This window comes from Mus musculus, chromosome 10, assembly GCF_000001635.26.
Source record: "Mus musculus strain C57BL/6J chromosome 10, GRCm38.p6 C57BL/6J".
NCBI lineage: Eukaryota > Metazoa > Chordata > Mammalia > Rodentia > Muridae > Mus > Mus musculus.
Window position 1 is genome coordinate 121,855,271 of NC_000076.6, and position 17,106 is coordinate 121,872,376.

Consider the following 17,106-nt stretch of genomic DNA (forward strand, 5'->3'; position numbering starts at 1 on the left):
CCGACTCATTGCAAAAGAAAAGGGAGTTACCAACCTCATCACCCATGTGAGACTGAAACTCGAATTTCATTGGCGGGCAGAATGCCGCAGGGTACATCTCCATGAACCTCTGCTTGTCACTCCTGGGCTCTAAATTGTCCACAGCGTTTTCAATGATGTCTAAGCCTTCGTGTCTGGAGGTTTCAAGGTTGTACTCCGCCGAGAGGTACGTTCTGAGGGCTCTGTTCAGACTTGCATGGTAGCCGAGATCACAGCACTTGAGAACATACAAGAACACCCAGATATAAATGTTAATTCAAAACTGGTTAAAGACCTACGCATGTGACCTGTGAGCACAAGACTCTGAAGATGATCACGACGTTGGATTGGACATGGGTTCCTGTGCATGACATCAGAAGCACCTGAGGAATCAAAGAGATGTTTGACTGGGTTCCATCAAAATTATCAAGCCACTGAAAGGTCAAACCAGAATGAGGAAAGTGTTTGTAAAGAGACTTGGGTCTAGAATATATAAAGAACTCCTATAATCCAATAATTCAAATTGGCCCGTGAGAAGAGAGGAGTCTCTGGGTAGAGACCAATGAGGACGGCAGAGAAGTGGTTGGGGCAGTGTTATCAAAAGATGCTGGAGACCCTTGGTTATCAGGGAAACACAGAGCAAAAAGATAACAAGAACGGGCTAGAGGTGACTCTGCAGTCACAAGCATTTGTTGCTTTTGCAAAGGATATATGGGTTTGGTTGAGAGCACCCATATGGTGGCTCACAACCATCTGTTAATGCCAGTTCAGGGGATCTGATGCCCTCTTCTGGCCTCTGTGGGTACCGCATTCACATGGTTCTCAGACACACATAAGGGCAAAAACATTCATACACATAAAAATAAATGAATCTTAACAAAAAAGACAACGAGAAACCAGCTTACACACACTGACATCAAGCACTAGGAGGAATGTGGGCAAACTGGAACCTTCACACACCATTGGCAGGAGTATAAAGTGGTATAGTCACTTGGTAAACAGTTAGTTGCGCAAAAGGTGAAACACACTGTTATTCCAAGACTCTGGGCTGGGGAAGACGCTCCTTGGGTAGCAGCACTTCGGTGTATAAGCAGAAGGGACCCGAGTCCACACCTCACCACATGTGAAAACCAGAATGTGGCCACACATGCCTGCAACCTTCACACAGTGGGCGTGTGCAGACAGGACGTGTGCTAGGGACAGCTAGTTCTGGGTTCAGTAGAGACCCTCACTCAAAAGAACTGGATGGAGAGTGATAGGTGGTGTTTCTGTTGTATCTACATGCACTTAGACTACACACACATATGCACACACACAGGCACACACATGCATACATGTGCACAAGCACACATGCACACATAGATGTACACACATGCTCACAGGGTCAGAAAAAAAAAACTGTCCTAGGTATGTATGTGAGATGAATGAAAATAACTTGCCCCTGAAGAGTTATAGCAGCTCTAGTCATAGCAACAATGTGAAAGAAATGTCTACCAGTTAATGAATCTATAAGCAGATTGTCATACAACCATACATTAGAATAGTATTATTCATCCACAGAAAGGAACAGAATATGAATCCATGTTGTAACATGCATGAACTTTAGAAATATGCTATGTAGAAGAAGTCAGTCACAAATAGGCCTATGCATTGTATGAATCCGTTTATCTAAAGAAGAGAACAGAGGCAGAAGATGGCTCCTGCTGGGGGTGGGGGCGGGGTGGAAGAATTGGAGAGGTAATTGCTGAGGGGTGCAAGATTTCTTTTAGGAATAATAAAAATGTTCTAAAATTGGCTGTAGTGATGGGCACACAGTTCTCTGGAAGTACTAAATGCCAACTGTAGACTTTTAGTGCGTGAGCGGAGTGGTATGTGAATTATACATAATAAAGCTATCAAAAATGTAACAGCACAATACAACAGAGGAAGGAAACAATGAAGAATTGCATCCAAGTTTCATTCACTCGACGCTGTGACTGATACAGCAATTTATTCAAACCCTTCTAGGAGACAAATATGCTAAGTGAGATTTAAGATTTGCATATTTTATTGACGACTCAAGACTAATTCAGATTTGTAGAAGGGAACAGGCTTGAGTCTATCAAAATACTCAGAAATCCCTTCCCTTTAACTCCCAGCATAAAATTCTTAAATAGGAGATGGTTGCTAAAGTCCTCTTATTATAGACAGAATTTGTTTCATACTTGGGGCTGAAGAGATGGTTCAGAAGTTAGGAGGATTGGGGTTCAAGTCCCAGCCTCTACCTGGGTGGTTCACAAGCGCCTGAAACACCAGCTGCAGGGGAATTCCACGCCTCTGGCCTCTTCGGGCACCTGCAATCACATGCTTATACCGCCACACAGACACAGATATGTAATTAAAACTAGAAGTAATTTTTAAGGAAAGAGCTGCTTTGATGTTTCCCCTCTTCCCTGAGTCTCTTGCATCCTAAATGAATATGATTTAAAAGGAGTATATAAGTCTGGAAATGAGCCAGCCATTACTGACAGCAGAATGTTGGATTTGGATATATGAAAAGGAGGAGGAGGAGGAGGAGGAGGAGGAAGAGGAGGAGGAGGAGAAAGAGGAGGAGGAGGAGAAAGAGGAGGAGGAGGAGAAAGAGGAGGAGGAGGAGAAGAAAGAGGAGGAGGAGGAGGAGAAGAAAGAGGAGGAGGAGGAGAAAGAGGAAGAGGAGAAAGAGGAGGAGGAGAAAGAGGAGGAGGAGAAAGAGGAGGAGGAGGAAGAGGAGGAGGAAGAAGAGGAGGAGGAGGAAGAGGAGGAAGAGGAGAAAGAAGAGGAGGAGGAGAAAGAGGAGGAGGAGGAGGAAGAGGAAGAGGAAGAGGAGGAGGAGGAGGAGGAAGAGGAGGAAATCTCTTAAAGAGGAAGCACATAATTTTAAATAGACAAAACCAGGTCATCTCTGTATTGCTCTAATGAAGTTAGTCAATTCACCTTGATTCAATTCAAATCATTAATGGGCCAGGTGCCAGGGATTACACTAGGCTCCAGGCACATTAAGGCTGGGCCACAGCAAAACACTTCCATCCTAAAGGAAGCTGTTCACTGGCTTGCTACGAAGATGGTAGGAGATGGCTCACAGGAAGCAGCCTTGGTACAAAGAGCAGGTCCCCCAGGCCAGGAAGCATCACCAGCTTCTGGGAAGGGAAACACCAAATGCTAGTCTGGAGGCTCAGTGGCCGGGTGCTCACTTAGCACGAAGAAGGCCCTAGGTGAGCTTTCCCGGGGCAGCAGTGAGCACTTTGTCCTTCCAGCTTCAGATTCCAAACTATTAAAATGGAGACTTTAAAGCAAAGTTACTTCAAAATCTTGTTGCTCAAAATGTGATCAGCAGCAATAGCTTCACGAGGGGCTGGTTAGAATCCTGGACTCGGGATAGGCAGGTGTCGGGCGGGGCTTGCTGCCAAGCTTGTCGATCTGAGATCGAGCTCCTGGACCCCCCACATTGGGGAATGATAGAACTGGCTTCTACAGGCTATTCTCTGATTTCCACACATTTGCTATGGCCTGTGCTCCACGTATATACACAATCACACATTAAAAAAAACAAAAACAAAAACAAACCCCTTAAACTGTTTAAAAATACAGAATATTTAGCTCTACCCTGACTCATTAGTCTGCAGTTTAAGAAGGATGCATAGTTTAATGATTAAACACTGGAGACACTTCCCTAGAACACTCGAGTGTCAAGGTCTTGTGACCCTGCCCTTTGGGGGTGCTGTTTCCCCAAGCTGACAAGAGGAGTTGATTATGATTTGATTTATAAAAATTGGCAAACAGCTATGATGTCACAAGTAATACAATTGTGAAATGCAGCAACTGGCTCACTACCATCCATCTCTGGTGGAGTCAGCTGCGCCCCAAATACAGAGAGAATGATTCATTTTGGTTAATTTGGAGATTCTAGGCTCAAGTGAACAAAGACTTCTTTTATTCCTCTTGCTTCTCCCAATCTATAATGGTTCCCTGCAGTTTTGTATACATCAGAGAGATTGGGGAAAAAAATAATCATTCTATCTTCCAATAACATCTTATTTTATAAAGACTCGGGTTTGAAAAGGAAACGGGCCCCATTTCTTTAATATGGACTAGTGCTTAAAATCAGTCTACTATTCAGAACGAAGACAGCATCTTCCACCTGATTATATGGAAGCAAGAACTGCTGCTTCGCTGTGTAAGTAGTGATTCAGGTGGGAGGCTGAAATACAAAGAGGAGACTGAAACTGAGAAAGGCCTTTCACTCCAGACACAACCTGTGCTCCTTAGAGCTTAAAAGAGAAAGGGTAACTGGAGGAGAGGGGGAGGGAAGGAGGGGAGCAAAGGTGGAAGGGACAGAAGGGAGGGAGGAAGAAGAAAGGAAGGGAGGGAGGGAGGGAGGGAGGGAGGGAGGGAGGGAGGGAGGGAGGGAGATAAAATGGAGGGAGGGCAGAAAGAATTCTGACCCCAACTACCAAACCAACTTGGTGTTTTGAAGAGCAGCTACAAAGTTTCCATCATCCCCCCTAACACTTCACTCCACCAAAGGACAAAAGCCCTGTGGGTTTCTATTTCCACTATAGCCAAGTGGATCCTGTCGGTGTGAGATCTGGTTTCACAATGGCTTCTTAATCAGACAGTGGAACAGACATCTGGCTAAGGAACTCCATTTGCCTAGCAGGTACTTCTGGACTTTTCCCTCCTAGGCGGGAGGTGTATGTGCGTGCGCATGCGTACTTCTGTGCTGGCTTCTGACAGGCAGTCTGTCTCGGGCCCCTATGGTGTTCATAGGTCCATAAAGCCACTTAGTTGGCGTGAATTTCTTACTTCTGTTATGTAACATTTCCAAATTCTAGATTTCTCAAGCATCCTGAACTTAAAAGGAATAATAAACACGGGGTGGGAGGCAGGGAGGAGAGAAGGTTCGTCAAGGGCTACTGAGAGAAAGCCTTGCCACAGAGGAGTCTCTTTTTCTAAACCAGAAGCTGAAATGACATTGGATATGTTAGGACTCAAAGATATTTGGCTAAAAAGGTCTCAAGTGATTCTATGGTGCTTATGAATTATTAATGAGACACGAAAGGCCAGCTTCTGCACAGAGAGCTGAGTTATAGCCCAAGCACATTCAATGATGAAAATACATAGGAAACCAATAAACTACTTCATTCACACAAAGCTCTGTTATTCTGGCAGATGAAGAACTCTAGATGAATGCACAACATCATAGACCCAAAAAGTGGGGGAGGAAGGGCTGTTGGAATCAAAAGCATGCATTAAAATTAAAAAAAAAATCTTCAGATGTTTAAAAATCCTAAGCACTGCCAAAATTCAGCATACTAGGTGTTAGTCTAAGCACAGCAGGCTAACCACAGCCCAAAGGGTTGCAACCAGTATGCAAGGGAAGCTGAGATGAAGCATCAAGGACAGCGACTAACACAATCACTTCGTGGACCCCGGCTCCCCAGAAGGCCCCTTGCTTTCCCTGCCTCTCTGCCCTCCTTTAGCGCACATTCCATGACACCAGGAGCCCGCAAGAGAAAGAGAGGCCCATTGGACACGCAAACTTTATATGCCCCAGTACAGGGGAACGCCAGGGCCAAAAAGGGGGAGTGGGTGGGTAGGGGAGTAGGGGTGGGTGGGTATGGGGGACTTTTGGTATAGCATTGGAAATGTAAATGAGCTAAATACCTAATAAAAAATGAAAAAAGAAAAAAAAGAAGTCTGGTGTTGCTGATTCCCCAAGTCCTAGCCAAGGACGTCTGCAGGGCAGTTCTGGAAGCTCACAGAGGAGAGCCCCAAGCACCCTGTGACTCCAGTAGCTATGGGAACTGAGAGGAGGAGGGGGTGTTGCCTATTTTCCTGAAGAAGTCTCACCTTCACCCATGTACTGTGCCCTTGGCCTGAGAGATCTGAGTGGCCTTTTCTTCTGATTCCTACATCTGGATTTCACTTCTAACAAAGCACAGCTAGGTTTATATAAGATCCCCATCCCCCATAGACCAGGCATGCGCCCTGAGCAGGGGAAAGAGGTGAACAGGACTTCACACGCTGGAGGGGCACAGGCTCCTCAGGAGAAAGGTGCTTACCGCAGTGGGTTACCAAGCACACCTTTGACTCTTACTTTGCCATGGATATCGGATAAAGACTTTCCTCACACCTTAGTTTGAGTCTTTCTGAAAAACAGGACAAGCCAAGGGCAGAAGGATTCTAAAAACAGCAGCTCTCGTGTGCCCACGAGTGGCTTTCGAGGCCCTAGAAGGACGTGAGTCCAAAGTTCCCAGATTAGCAGTCAAGTGAAGGAGTCCCTGCTTTGGAATCGCGTCTCCTCGTCCTCCACATTTCCGTCTGGACATTTATTACTTTAACCCAGAAGCCATAGACACATTTTGTGAGAAATAAACATCCCATGGGGGTCAAGCCAGATACCTTAACTTTCACAAGCACATTTTATACATTTTATATTGTGCCTCTCAGGGTTTCTGAGAATCCCCCGAAAGCTGGCAATTCCATTCGTGTTGCTCTTCTATCAACTGTGGCCAAACGCTTAATAAGAACAAAGTTTCAGAGTTCCCCCTGAGCAATGGGAAGATCTCAGTGGTACATCTCCTTACCAGGACTAGATACAAAGTAGGAACCGGGACTGATACTGACTGCTGATAGGTCCCAATGAACACCTTAATAGTCACCTGTTCCCTGAAGCATCTCCCACCCACCAGACTCATTCTCTCAGGGGGAAAAAGTCTCTGTAACAAATGCAAATAAAATCAAGAGGAAGGAGAGAGATCAGACACAGTGAGCTCAAATACAGGCGATACAGTAAATGTTATAGAAAGACTAAGGGGTCAGAGGAGTGTCAAGACTCCAGAAGGAAGCCTGCTGGTCTTTTATTTAGGGCAGTGGGTGTGCACTCGAGGAAGGATTGACTCTTGTAAACTTCTGCAACAAAGCACACAGGCCCCAAGCAAGGAAGTGCCCTGTGGTTTTGTGGGACAGACAGCTCAGCACACTGAAGCTTAGCAAGTGATGGCAAGGTGTAGATGGAACTGGGAGGCAGGTGGGTACCAATTCATAATGGATAATTACAAATATTCAGCTCTTACGCTAAGGGTTCAGGAGACCTCTGAGGAATTTCAAACATGTCTGATTTCTGACTTTTAGTACTCTGATAGTGTGGGAAGAGGGTAGAGCTTTGGAAGCCATGAGTGTAGGTTGTGGGGGTACATTTCATGGAATGGAGGGACGGACGGACGGACGGAAGGAGGTAACATGGGCAGGTGGTGAGGAGAAAGCCCAGGAGTCCAAGCTTGTCATAAGAAGTGGGACGTAGTTTTGGAATCTTTACGAGGAAGAGATCGTGGGATTTGCTGATGTATTCTATGGGAGGAAAGTGGTAGCATTTCTTGGGGTGTGGAAAATTACTAAGAAGAAAGCTGTCTGTACAGAGGGTGGGGAAGGTTGGGAAAATAGATATTAAAGGTGCTTAGGGAGTTATGAGTGTTCAGAATGCCCACACATGTGTACAACCGCTGGCAGGAAACTGATACACATATCCAGAGCCTGGGGAGAGGATCAGGGCTGATGATAGGAATCTAAGGGCCATCATTTAGATGCAACCAAGAGAAGAAGCAAAAGACAGAGATTTGGGGTCTCACTTCGGGGGCTTTTTGACATTCAGAGATCCAGAGGAATATGGCCAAGCAAACACTGGAGACAACAGCAGCAACAACAACGACAACCACCACCAGTCCTTATTTAGGGACTTCCTTGAAGCAAAAGCCTGTGGCATCCCTGCTGGAAGAAACTTTAAAATGCTACTTCCTTCAGTCACCTAACTCGTTTCAGTTTTTAAACACCCCTCAAAAATCACAATGGACTAAAACTATGTCTACATTAGTCTTCATGATCAGTAGGATGCGTTAACCCAACGAACACAGTCTCTGTAATCTTTCTAATAAGAGTTCGGGTCTAACGGGGGAAATGTGGTACCACTTTTTGGTAAGTTTTCACAGATGACTCGATACCACCATGTGTGTGTGGGGCGTGGTCCTGACGAATTAAGGAAGGCGAACTCTGAATAAGTTGGTCTTTAGTGACATAGTATGTCCCAAGAGACAAAAAGATAAGGCTCAAAGTTTTAGCATAATTGATTTTTCAGAAACGATGGCATAAAGGCAGTGGGGGCTATGCACTGCAATCTAATTCCAGTCTCATTCTGTATAAGTGGCCAGGAAAGCCACGGCATATACAGCCAATGAGCCAGTGTGTGAGAGATATCTGTGTGGAGAAAACTGGCCAGAGTAGCGAGTTATCTCCTGGAAGTATCACGTGAGAAAGACTTAGCCTCCAAGCTTCCAAGGGAGCTGCGACTTTTTTTCAGGAGAAACTGGGAAACAGAACTGTTTTGAAAGAGTAGCAAATGATTATTACTGGGCAGGTATTTGGTGACAAGGGACCAATAGCATTTTATCATTGAGGAATGCATCTTACAAGTGAGGATCTGTATGGAAAGAGATCTGTATGGAAATACAGGCCTTTCCTGACAGAAATGAGGTTTTAGTCCCAATTATTTTTAAGAATTCTGAATTTACAGACTGAGGAATTTGATTATTAGATTAAGGGACCCTATTGTCCAGGCCTGCTTGCTTAGCTGGGCATGCCAGCGCAGGTGTTTAATCCCAGCACTCTGGAGGCAGTGGAAGGTGGATGTCCTCTAGTTCAAAGTCAAGTTGGTCTACACAGTGAGTTCTGGGCCATCCAACCTACATTCTTGGCTGAGAAGGCTCAGGGAGCAAAGTGCTTGCTGCACAGGTGTGAGGCCTGAGGTTAAATCCCTAGAACCCACACCATGCTGGATGTGGTGGTGAGTGTATTTTTAATCCCTGTGCTTTCGTGGTGAGATGAAAGCCAAGGCGAGAAAACCCCTGGAAGCTCTTGTGCCAGCCAGAATGGCAAATGCAGTGGAAACAAGACAGTTGTTTCAAACAACAGCGAAAGCAAGGATGAAACCCAAGGTCATTCTCCAACTTCCACACATGTACCACAGCACACCCAAACTCAGACACTCATGAGTACACTCACATCATATGCACACACATGTACACACACGTTAAGAGCACTTGCTCTTGCTGAGGACCTGGGTTCAAGTTCTCGCACCTTTGTGGTGGTGCACAACCACCTGACATAGTCCAGCTCTGGGGCACCTAGCACACTCTCCTGACCTTCATGGGCACCAGGCATGTATGTGGTGCACATGCATACATGCAGGCAAAACATTCATACACATACAATCAATAAATCTAAGAACAGTATTGGCACTGTCTCAGAAGCTCCCTGTGTTGTTTCTCTGAGTCATAACCCCTCCTGGGCTTTTCCCTGGACAAGTATAGACACGCATACTGTAGAAAAATAAAGTCCTTTTGTGTGACTGCACTGTTAAAGAGTTGAGGCAATCACTTATAAAACTTGAACTTGTTACGTGCGTACAAGCAAGTTTAGAGTGTGCCTGGGGCCAGAGATGTATTCTCATTGTTAGGACTTAGCATTGATGTGTTTTCAACCAAAACAACAACGGCAGCAACAACAACAACCACCAGAAATGATACTCAGATAACAGCTAAGCTACCATAGTCTTCACCAAATTATCTTGCGTATCAAAAGTTGTTATAATACTTAATACCTTACATTTATACTGATTAAAACATCTATTTACCTACAATGCTTATTAAAGTCATGTGCTCAGTGACAAGAATCATCATAAAATGAATCTATTGATCTCAAAAGGCACAATCAAGACCTTAAGACTGATTCAAGTCCTAGCATGGGTCTAGTCATTTTATTTTTAAGGTATTAGATTTTCCTGCTCTGAAAGGCATTTCTGAAAGAGGAAGAACAGACTTACGAATTCAGATATCGATGAATAAAGGCAATACTCACTCAAGACAGAAAAATTAGCATCATTAAATAATTTTTAAGCATCCAAAAATCTCCAAAAGATTTTTTCTTAAAAAATGATTTGAACAGGTCTATGAAAGTTTTGCACTGATTATTAAAGTTTTTAGCCTTTGAAGTTAAAAGGAGGATATTGAATTAATCAGGGAATCATTGATATACATTTAAATGGATTTATCTGAAGTGCTTAACTTTTATCAAAGAAACCTAATTTCCTTTAATTTACGTTATTAATTTATATCCTAAGGAAGGATTTTGCTAACAAAAAGTAAATTATGGTTCAGGGTGTCGTCAACTTCCAAATCACTACATCTTCACAAAATCCAGACTTGAGAGACTTTACAATATCTTTGTCTGTTGTAAGGGGAAAGCATGTAACTGCACTGGGGAATCAGAGTCACAGCTCGCCAGGCTGATTTTAACACAGCTACGGGGAGTTAAAGCACAGCTGTTACGTAAGCTGAAGCCGCGTCAGTCTTTCACGAGGTGGCCTCCTGCGAAGTGGTCTGTTTGAACTCCTGGAGCCGGTCCTTAAAAGTCATCTTGTAGAAAACATAGAGTGGGTGCAGAGACACAGTGACACACTGGACAGAGAGGTGACCAGACAAACCTAGAAGCAGAGGCTTCAACGCATATCTGCCCGTGTCTCCTCAGCAAGCTTTCTGACAAGTAAGAAAAGACCTAAATAACTAAGGTCTACATTTCCCAAGGGAGGCATCCTGCACGACCCTCAGCTTGGTGTGATCGGGACACAACAGCTGGATTGTTTAATGAAACACAGTTTGGGGTGGGAAGTGGGAAGGCAGCCTGATTATTAAATGAAACAAAGCTCCACTGAGACAGGAAGATGGAAGCCATTAGTGGGGGCAAGGGCAGGGAAGACAGTATGGAAAATATGATTCCATCTCCTTGTGTAGGCTGTGTGCGGGCACAGTGAGTTGGAGCCGCATCATTGATAATCTCGGACGTAGAAAATGATGATGCTTTTATCACGGCTTGCAGCATTTAAAATTCTCTATGCAATGTACGTGCTTGCCTTGTACTGATAAAATAATTAAAAATACATATTCTATGGCAAAATCCCTGACTCTTGTCATATGAACAGGCCTACTTATGACCATCCATCAGAGCAAATTTGTTAGATATGGATGTTGGATGTTAAAGATGGAGGAACTAAAGATTTGTATAAAAAGGCCTCCGCCTTGATTCTCTGACTTTATGATGCTCTGACTCCTTGAGATGCATTTACCGCCTTTCATGTCATTTCAGCTGTGCATTAAAGACGCTGTCCTGACTTCCTCTTGTTGGAGACATAGCAATTTTCCCCATTAATATCATTAACATCAGATAGCTCAGAATAAAACGTACATTGTTAAATAAGCCCACACAACATAAACCTTTGCATAATAATCAAACTGTTTCTTTTCTACCAGGAGGGTCAAACATAATGGGTTTTAGGATCAGTACTATATATGCAAAATAGGATCCTATGAAATAAGCGGCCATTTTAGAATGTCTACTGCTTAAAAAAAAAACAAACGAGTCAAGGAACAGAAAAGTTATTTTCTTTCAGCTTAGAGCGCTTGGTTTCGGCAGATTCTGACAGCAAACCAACTACATATCATTTCTTTCAAACTTCAGGTTTAAGCCACACCTTTTGGAAATTGTTCACATTTTTAAAACTCTAACTTTTGAAAAAACTGAAAATCACTTGGCACATTTAAGGGTTATCTATTTAGAGAAGAGCCAATTAGAGCTGGAGGTTAGAAGTGTTTTAGTTTGGGGTCTGGGGAGATGGCTCATTAGGCAAAGTGTTCGCTGCTCAAGCGTGAAGACCAGAGTTTGGATTGCTGGAACCCATGCAAAAAGAGCAGGGTCTTACTATGTCCAGATGTCTCAACTGGCCTGGAACTCACTATGTAGACAAGGCTGGCCTCAAATTCACAGAGATCCACCTGCCTCTGCCTCCCTAGTACTGAGACTAAAGGTGTGCACCACTAAGCCTGGCTATCTTATGTTTCTTTATTGTACTATCAGCACTTACTTTAAATATGTGCACATCTGTCTGTCTGTCTCACACACACACACCCAGATACACATATATACCAATTTACTTGTAGTTTGTCTCTCAACACATGTTTAAGAAGCACAACAGTAAGGACTTCATTTTGTTTACTGATGAATTTCCAGAGTCAAGACTGATGCTCGACGAAGGTTATGTCAAACTCTTTCACCCCAATAAATACTATAAGCTGTAGACTGAGCACATAATACATAAGACTTAAGTACTCAGCACTTAGTTCATAAGTGTTTAACATGTGCAAGGCCCTAGGTTCTATCCCAGAAACCTCAGCATGTGTTTATAAATATATATGCATTGGACATACTTATATATGTATGCATCAAGGGACTTAGGTGTAGATAGTTGTGAAATGCTTGACCAGCATTTGTAGGGCCTTGCACTGGATCCCTAGCACTGACAAACCAATGACCCCAAACCAACCCAGAAAAGGCATGCCCAGTGCTGACTCGGTACTTGGTAGGCACGAAAGAAATCCTTTGCAATATGTGGAGTGTTTTTCTCATGTTGAAATTGGATTAGCCCTGTCCTTTAATTGACTATTAAAACAGCTACTAACTAAGCAAAAAAGCATGGGGAGAAGTGAAATGGAATTACATCCTCCTATGTTTTAGATGCTTTGTAGAAACCTTAAAGTTTGAAAATACAGAAATGAAATTACTTTTATTCTGGAAGCCTAAACAGTATTTTTATAGAAGGAATCTAGCATGTGTCTTACAGAAACCAAAGCAGTGCTTCTTCAGAGTGTTGAAAAAAGTATTAAAAACAGCCATAAAGTTTCTGCATTTTAAACACAATAACACAACAACAACAACAACAACAACAACAATAACAGGTAGTTACCTGACTGAAATGTTTATAACAAAAGAGGAAAAGAAGCTCTGTGTTCCCTATAATGTTCTCTGTAATAATGTCATGACATAAGCTTGTTTCGTGACTTCAGTAAAAAAGGGGACATCACATTATAGAGTTAATAACTAGCAACATTTTCCTCTACCAATGAATCTTTTGTTTAAAAAACAAAAGTCTCAAACCAGGGGCTAGAAGATGGTTGCTCTTGCAAAGGCCCTGAGTTCAGTTCCTAGGGTCCTCATGGTGGCTCACAAACACCTGTAACTCCAGCTCCAGGGGACCTGCCGCCCTCTTCTGGCTTCTTCAGCTACTGCATGCACATGGCGCACATAAACCCATGCAGACACATATACACATACATTAAATAATTCCATTAAAAGGCCTAAACTGTGGTCCTGAAATAGTGACATAACAACTTAAATTTACCCTCAACAAGTAGAGTTGCTTTAACCTTCTGTAACTTTCGAGTATTATAATCTACTACAAACTATAATAATATGATATCGCAAAACTGATATAACCAATGCAGAGCCACGTGTGTGCGTATGGGACCAGCGACTGCTCACAACCGCTCTTGCTCTGTTCACGTGGGCATGCACGTGGTCTTGTTCTGCAATGGCTACTCCATGTCTTTCTGCTGGCTTCTGGAGGCGCGGGCGTTTTATCTGTTTCACCTCTATAATTTCCTATGGTGCTAGCACAATGACTGGGCCAGTCTGTATGTGTGTTTTGATGAAAGAACCAATGGTGGACTGTGAGCGAGGATACATGTTTGGAGAGCTGTAACGACTGCTTTTATGCAGTATCTCCTACGACTAACGTGGCTTTCCTGCACTCTGTTTAGCTTCACTGGATTTACCATGACCGTAATAAAGAAGTCACCGCGAAGTCATTTCCTCAACATCTGTCTTCTCTGCTTTGAATTTCCGAGGGTAGGGATAGAGGTGGCCCAGCATTTAAGAACACTGGGGCTCTAGGTGGAAGACTGAGATTCATTCCCATCACCCACATGGTGGTCCACAGCTGTCTATACCTCTAGTTCCAGGGGATCTGATGCCTTCCTTTGACCTTTGAGGGCACCAGGCATACACATGCTGGCCATGCATACATGCAGGCAAAACCACTCATGCATATAAAAACAAACACTGAATTTCAGATAGTAAGGACACTACATGGGTTGTGGCCTCTTCGAGTTTCTTGTTTTATTTTGCTTTCTGGGTGCTGGGGACTCAAACTCGGGGTATCCCACATGCTAGGGTTGTGATCTACTGCTCATGATCCCAGCCTCAGTAATGCATACAGTTAGTTCTGTGGTACAGCATAATTTCAAAGCCACACTCTACTCTCTCTGGCTGAGTCTAGCAGGAACACAGCTTCACACCTCACGGAATTCAACAATTTGCTTTTATCAGCTTTAGGACCAAGCTTTTTCACATGCATCTCATAGTTGATCCTTTTTCTTGGGCATTACACAAAATGAGCGACTCCAACGAATGCTGGCACTTTCCTCACTACCGAATGACAGCTGCCGTATCTAAGCCTTCGGGTACTTACGTCTATTAAGTCTGAAAGATCATGGATGTAATACTTGAACACGGAGGCGTTGGTTGCTTCAAGTGTTAGGAGATACTCGTTGCGGGCTTTGATCGATTTCAGCTTATTTTCTGAATATTTTGCTTGTCTCTGGGAATGAAGAAGACATGCGGGCATCAGGAGAGACAGCAAAGTCATCTCGACGAGACAAACACACACAGATTTTCGTTAATCTCAGCAATTTATTCCACATATAGAAAAAAAAAAGACCCTTTAGGTCCTTGGTGGAAAGTCCATTTCGAATGTGATTTAAATAACAAACTCAAGTTCCCTGGCTCTGAAAAGAACAAACATGCATTTGGGCTCTGGGCCCATTTTCACCGAACTCTCTTTGTTAAAATCCCAGTTCTCTGGATTTGCACTGAATACTTGGCACTCACCACAAAACGATGTCCAGCTGTTATGACATAATTTTATGTGTCTTAAACAATCCTCGCTCCCATGGGAGGAAATGCACGTCTTCTCGCAGTGATTCGCCATGTGTGTCTATTGCTGCTGTTATCAGGGCTTTGGGGATGGTACTGTCTCCTCAGACGAGGATCCCAGGGCTCTGGAATTTATTTCTAACCTACCTTTTCCTTCATTTTTTCAATTTTCTTCACAGAGCTCCGCCTCTGATGCCTCTCTTCCAGCCTAATGTGGAAGACTGGGTCGCCGGACCTCCCAATCTGCTTCTCCTCTTGTTTCTCGGCTTCTTTCAGCTTACTCTCTGCACTGATGCTCTCTGAGTGGTACATGTGGTAGGTTTTCATCACCTGTGGAATAAAAGGGCCCAAATTGTTAAAAACATGTCTGCCCGTGGCTTTCAGAGTGAATGGGATCCGTATAAGGTGTGCATGTTAAAAATATCACCGGGTGGGGTGGGGTGGGTGGGGTGGGTGGGGAGGGGAAAGCCAGACTGTTAGTAAAATAGATGAGTTATGGTCTCCTGCTTCCACATAAGCCAAACAAATATGCAGATTCACCTGCCAGAAAGAGACACATAGGGGACCATCTCTGATACCAATTGACTTACAGAGGCTTATGTGTGCTTTTCAACGCACTCGCAAAGTTCTCTTAAGTGCAAAAGTGTTTCGCATTATGAATTGGAAGCATAAGCCGTCTATTCATGGATAAGTTTTAGTCTAACCCGAACTCCACATTAGTAGATTCCTTAAGGAATGTTCTTTAACAAGACCTATTTGTCAAAATACCAACATGAATATGAGGGTTCATACATAAGTTTTGTATAAAAATGGGTTTTCTGATCACAAAGTAGTACTTTATATTCAACGTAGAAAAGTAAATGGCATGGAAAAGGGCTTAACAAAATAGACGGAAAACAAGAACGGTACTAGTATACAGTCTGGTCTTTTTCCTGTGATCAAACATACACATACCCTTCATTTTAAAATGCGACATATTATTTACCCAGTTAAAGTTTGGGATCAACCAATATGTACATTTTAAGGTGTTTTAAAATAAATATATTGTGGTGCAGTATTTGTTAGAATGGGTGCTGGGGAGATGAGCATGCTTGCAAGTGTGTATGTGTGTGTGCTTGTGAGTGTGTGTGCACTTGTTAGTATGTGTGTGTGTGCTTGTGAGTGTGTGTGTGCGCTTGCTAGTATGTGTGTGTGTGCTTGTGAGTGTGTGTGTGTTGTGTATTCATGTGTATGTGTAGTTATGTAGAGGCCAGAATCCGGTGGGTATTTTTCTTTCATGTGTTTCCTGCCCTTATTCTTTTAAGACAGCGTTTCTTACTAAACCTACAATTCATAGACTTGGGTAGGCTGACTGGCCGATGAGCTTTAGGGATCGGCTGCCCCAGCCCTCCTCCCTCCTGTGGGCCCCCTCCCCTCATCTTCCTCCTTCCCATGGCCGCCCTCCTCCCTCCCATGGCCAGCCTTTTAAGATTTGCATGAGTTCTGGGGTCTGAACTTCGGCACTCATGCTTGCACTGCCTGAGTCTTCTCTCCCTTCTGATCACCAAATGTCCCTCTAACATGTACATTTGAGCCTGTGCAGTGTTCCTGAGTGACTGGCATACTCAATCTGTGGGCTGTGTTAGGATCAGGCTACACTAAAACCCTTGGTGTGCAGACTGTCTTGGGAACAATACATGCAATTAGTGTGTCAGTAAAACTGCAGGACATTTATGTTTTGGAACATTATGTTATGGAACATGAAGGTTTTAGAATACTTTTTTTTTCTCTAGGTACAATAAACTCACATACTAAATCTTCAATTATTAAAACCTTTGGTTATATGACTGCTACAAAAATGTTCATGGACAAACTTGTATCCTATTTCCTGGGACAGTTTTCCTAAGGTAAAACCATAGTCTTAGAGAACACATACTTTTTTTTTTCCTCTTTTTTTGTGACTTTGAAATACACTGCTAAGTGTATACTCTTTAATTAAAAAAACAACAAAATAAAACAACAACAAAAAAACCAAGCCAATCTCTAATCTCTCAAAGTACTGTAAATAACTAGCCTAGCTATTGAATAAGTATATTCCTGGATAATAAAAGTATGCATTACAATTTAAATTAAAACTTTTTATTTATATTTATTTGTTTGTTTATTATTACATGTGCAGCTGCCCAAAGAGGCTGGTGGTATCATCAGATCTTCCTG

At 43.2% G+C, this 17,106-nt stretch overlaps 1 protein-coding gene across 4 annotated transcripts in view; it reads right to left on the bottom strand.

The window, feature by feature from the left end:
• The window catches only part of Srgap1 (SLIT-ROBO Rho GTPase activating protein 1), a 266,921-nt gene that overhangs the window by 74,280 nt on the left and 175,535 nt on the right, over nt 1–17,106 (bottom strand). For all 4 annotated transcript variants that reach the window (XR_003948581.1, XM_006513140.2, NM_001242411.1 and 1 more), the window contains exons 5-7: nt 15,058–15,240; nt 14,447–14,575; nt 35–256 (exon numbers count right to left, since the gene is read on the bottom strand). Coding sequence is in view for 3 of the 4 variants with exons in the window: in XM_006513140.2 (XP_006513203.1) it covers nt 35–256; nt 14,447–14,575; nt 15,058–15,240 (534 nt within the window). In the remaining variant the exon portion in view is untranslated. The remainder of the gene's footprint in view (nt 1–34; nt 257–14,446; nt 14,576–15,057; nt 15,241–17,106) is intronic.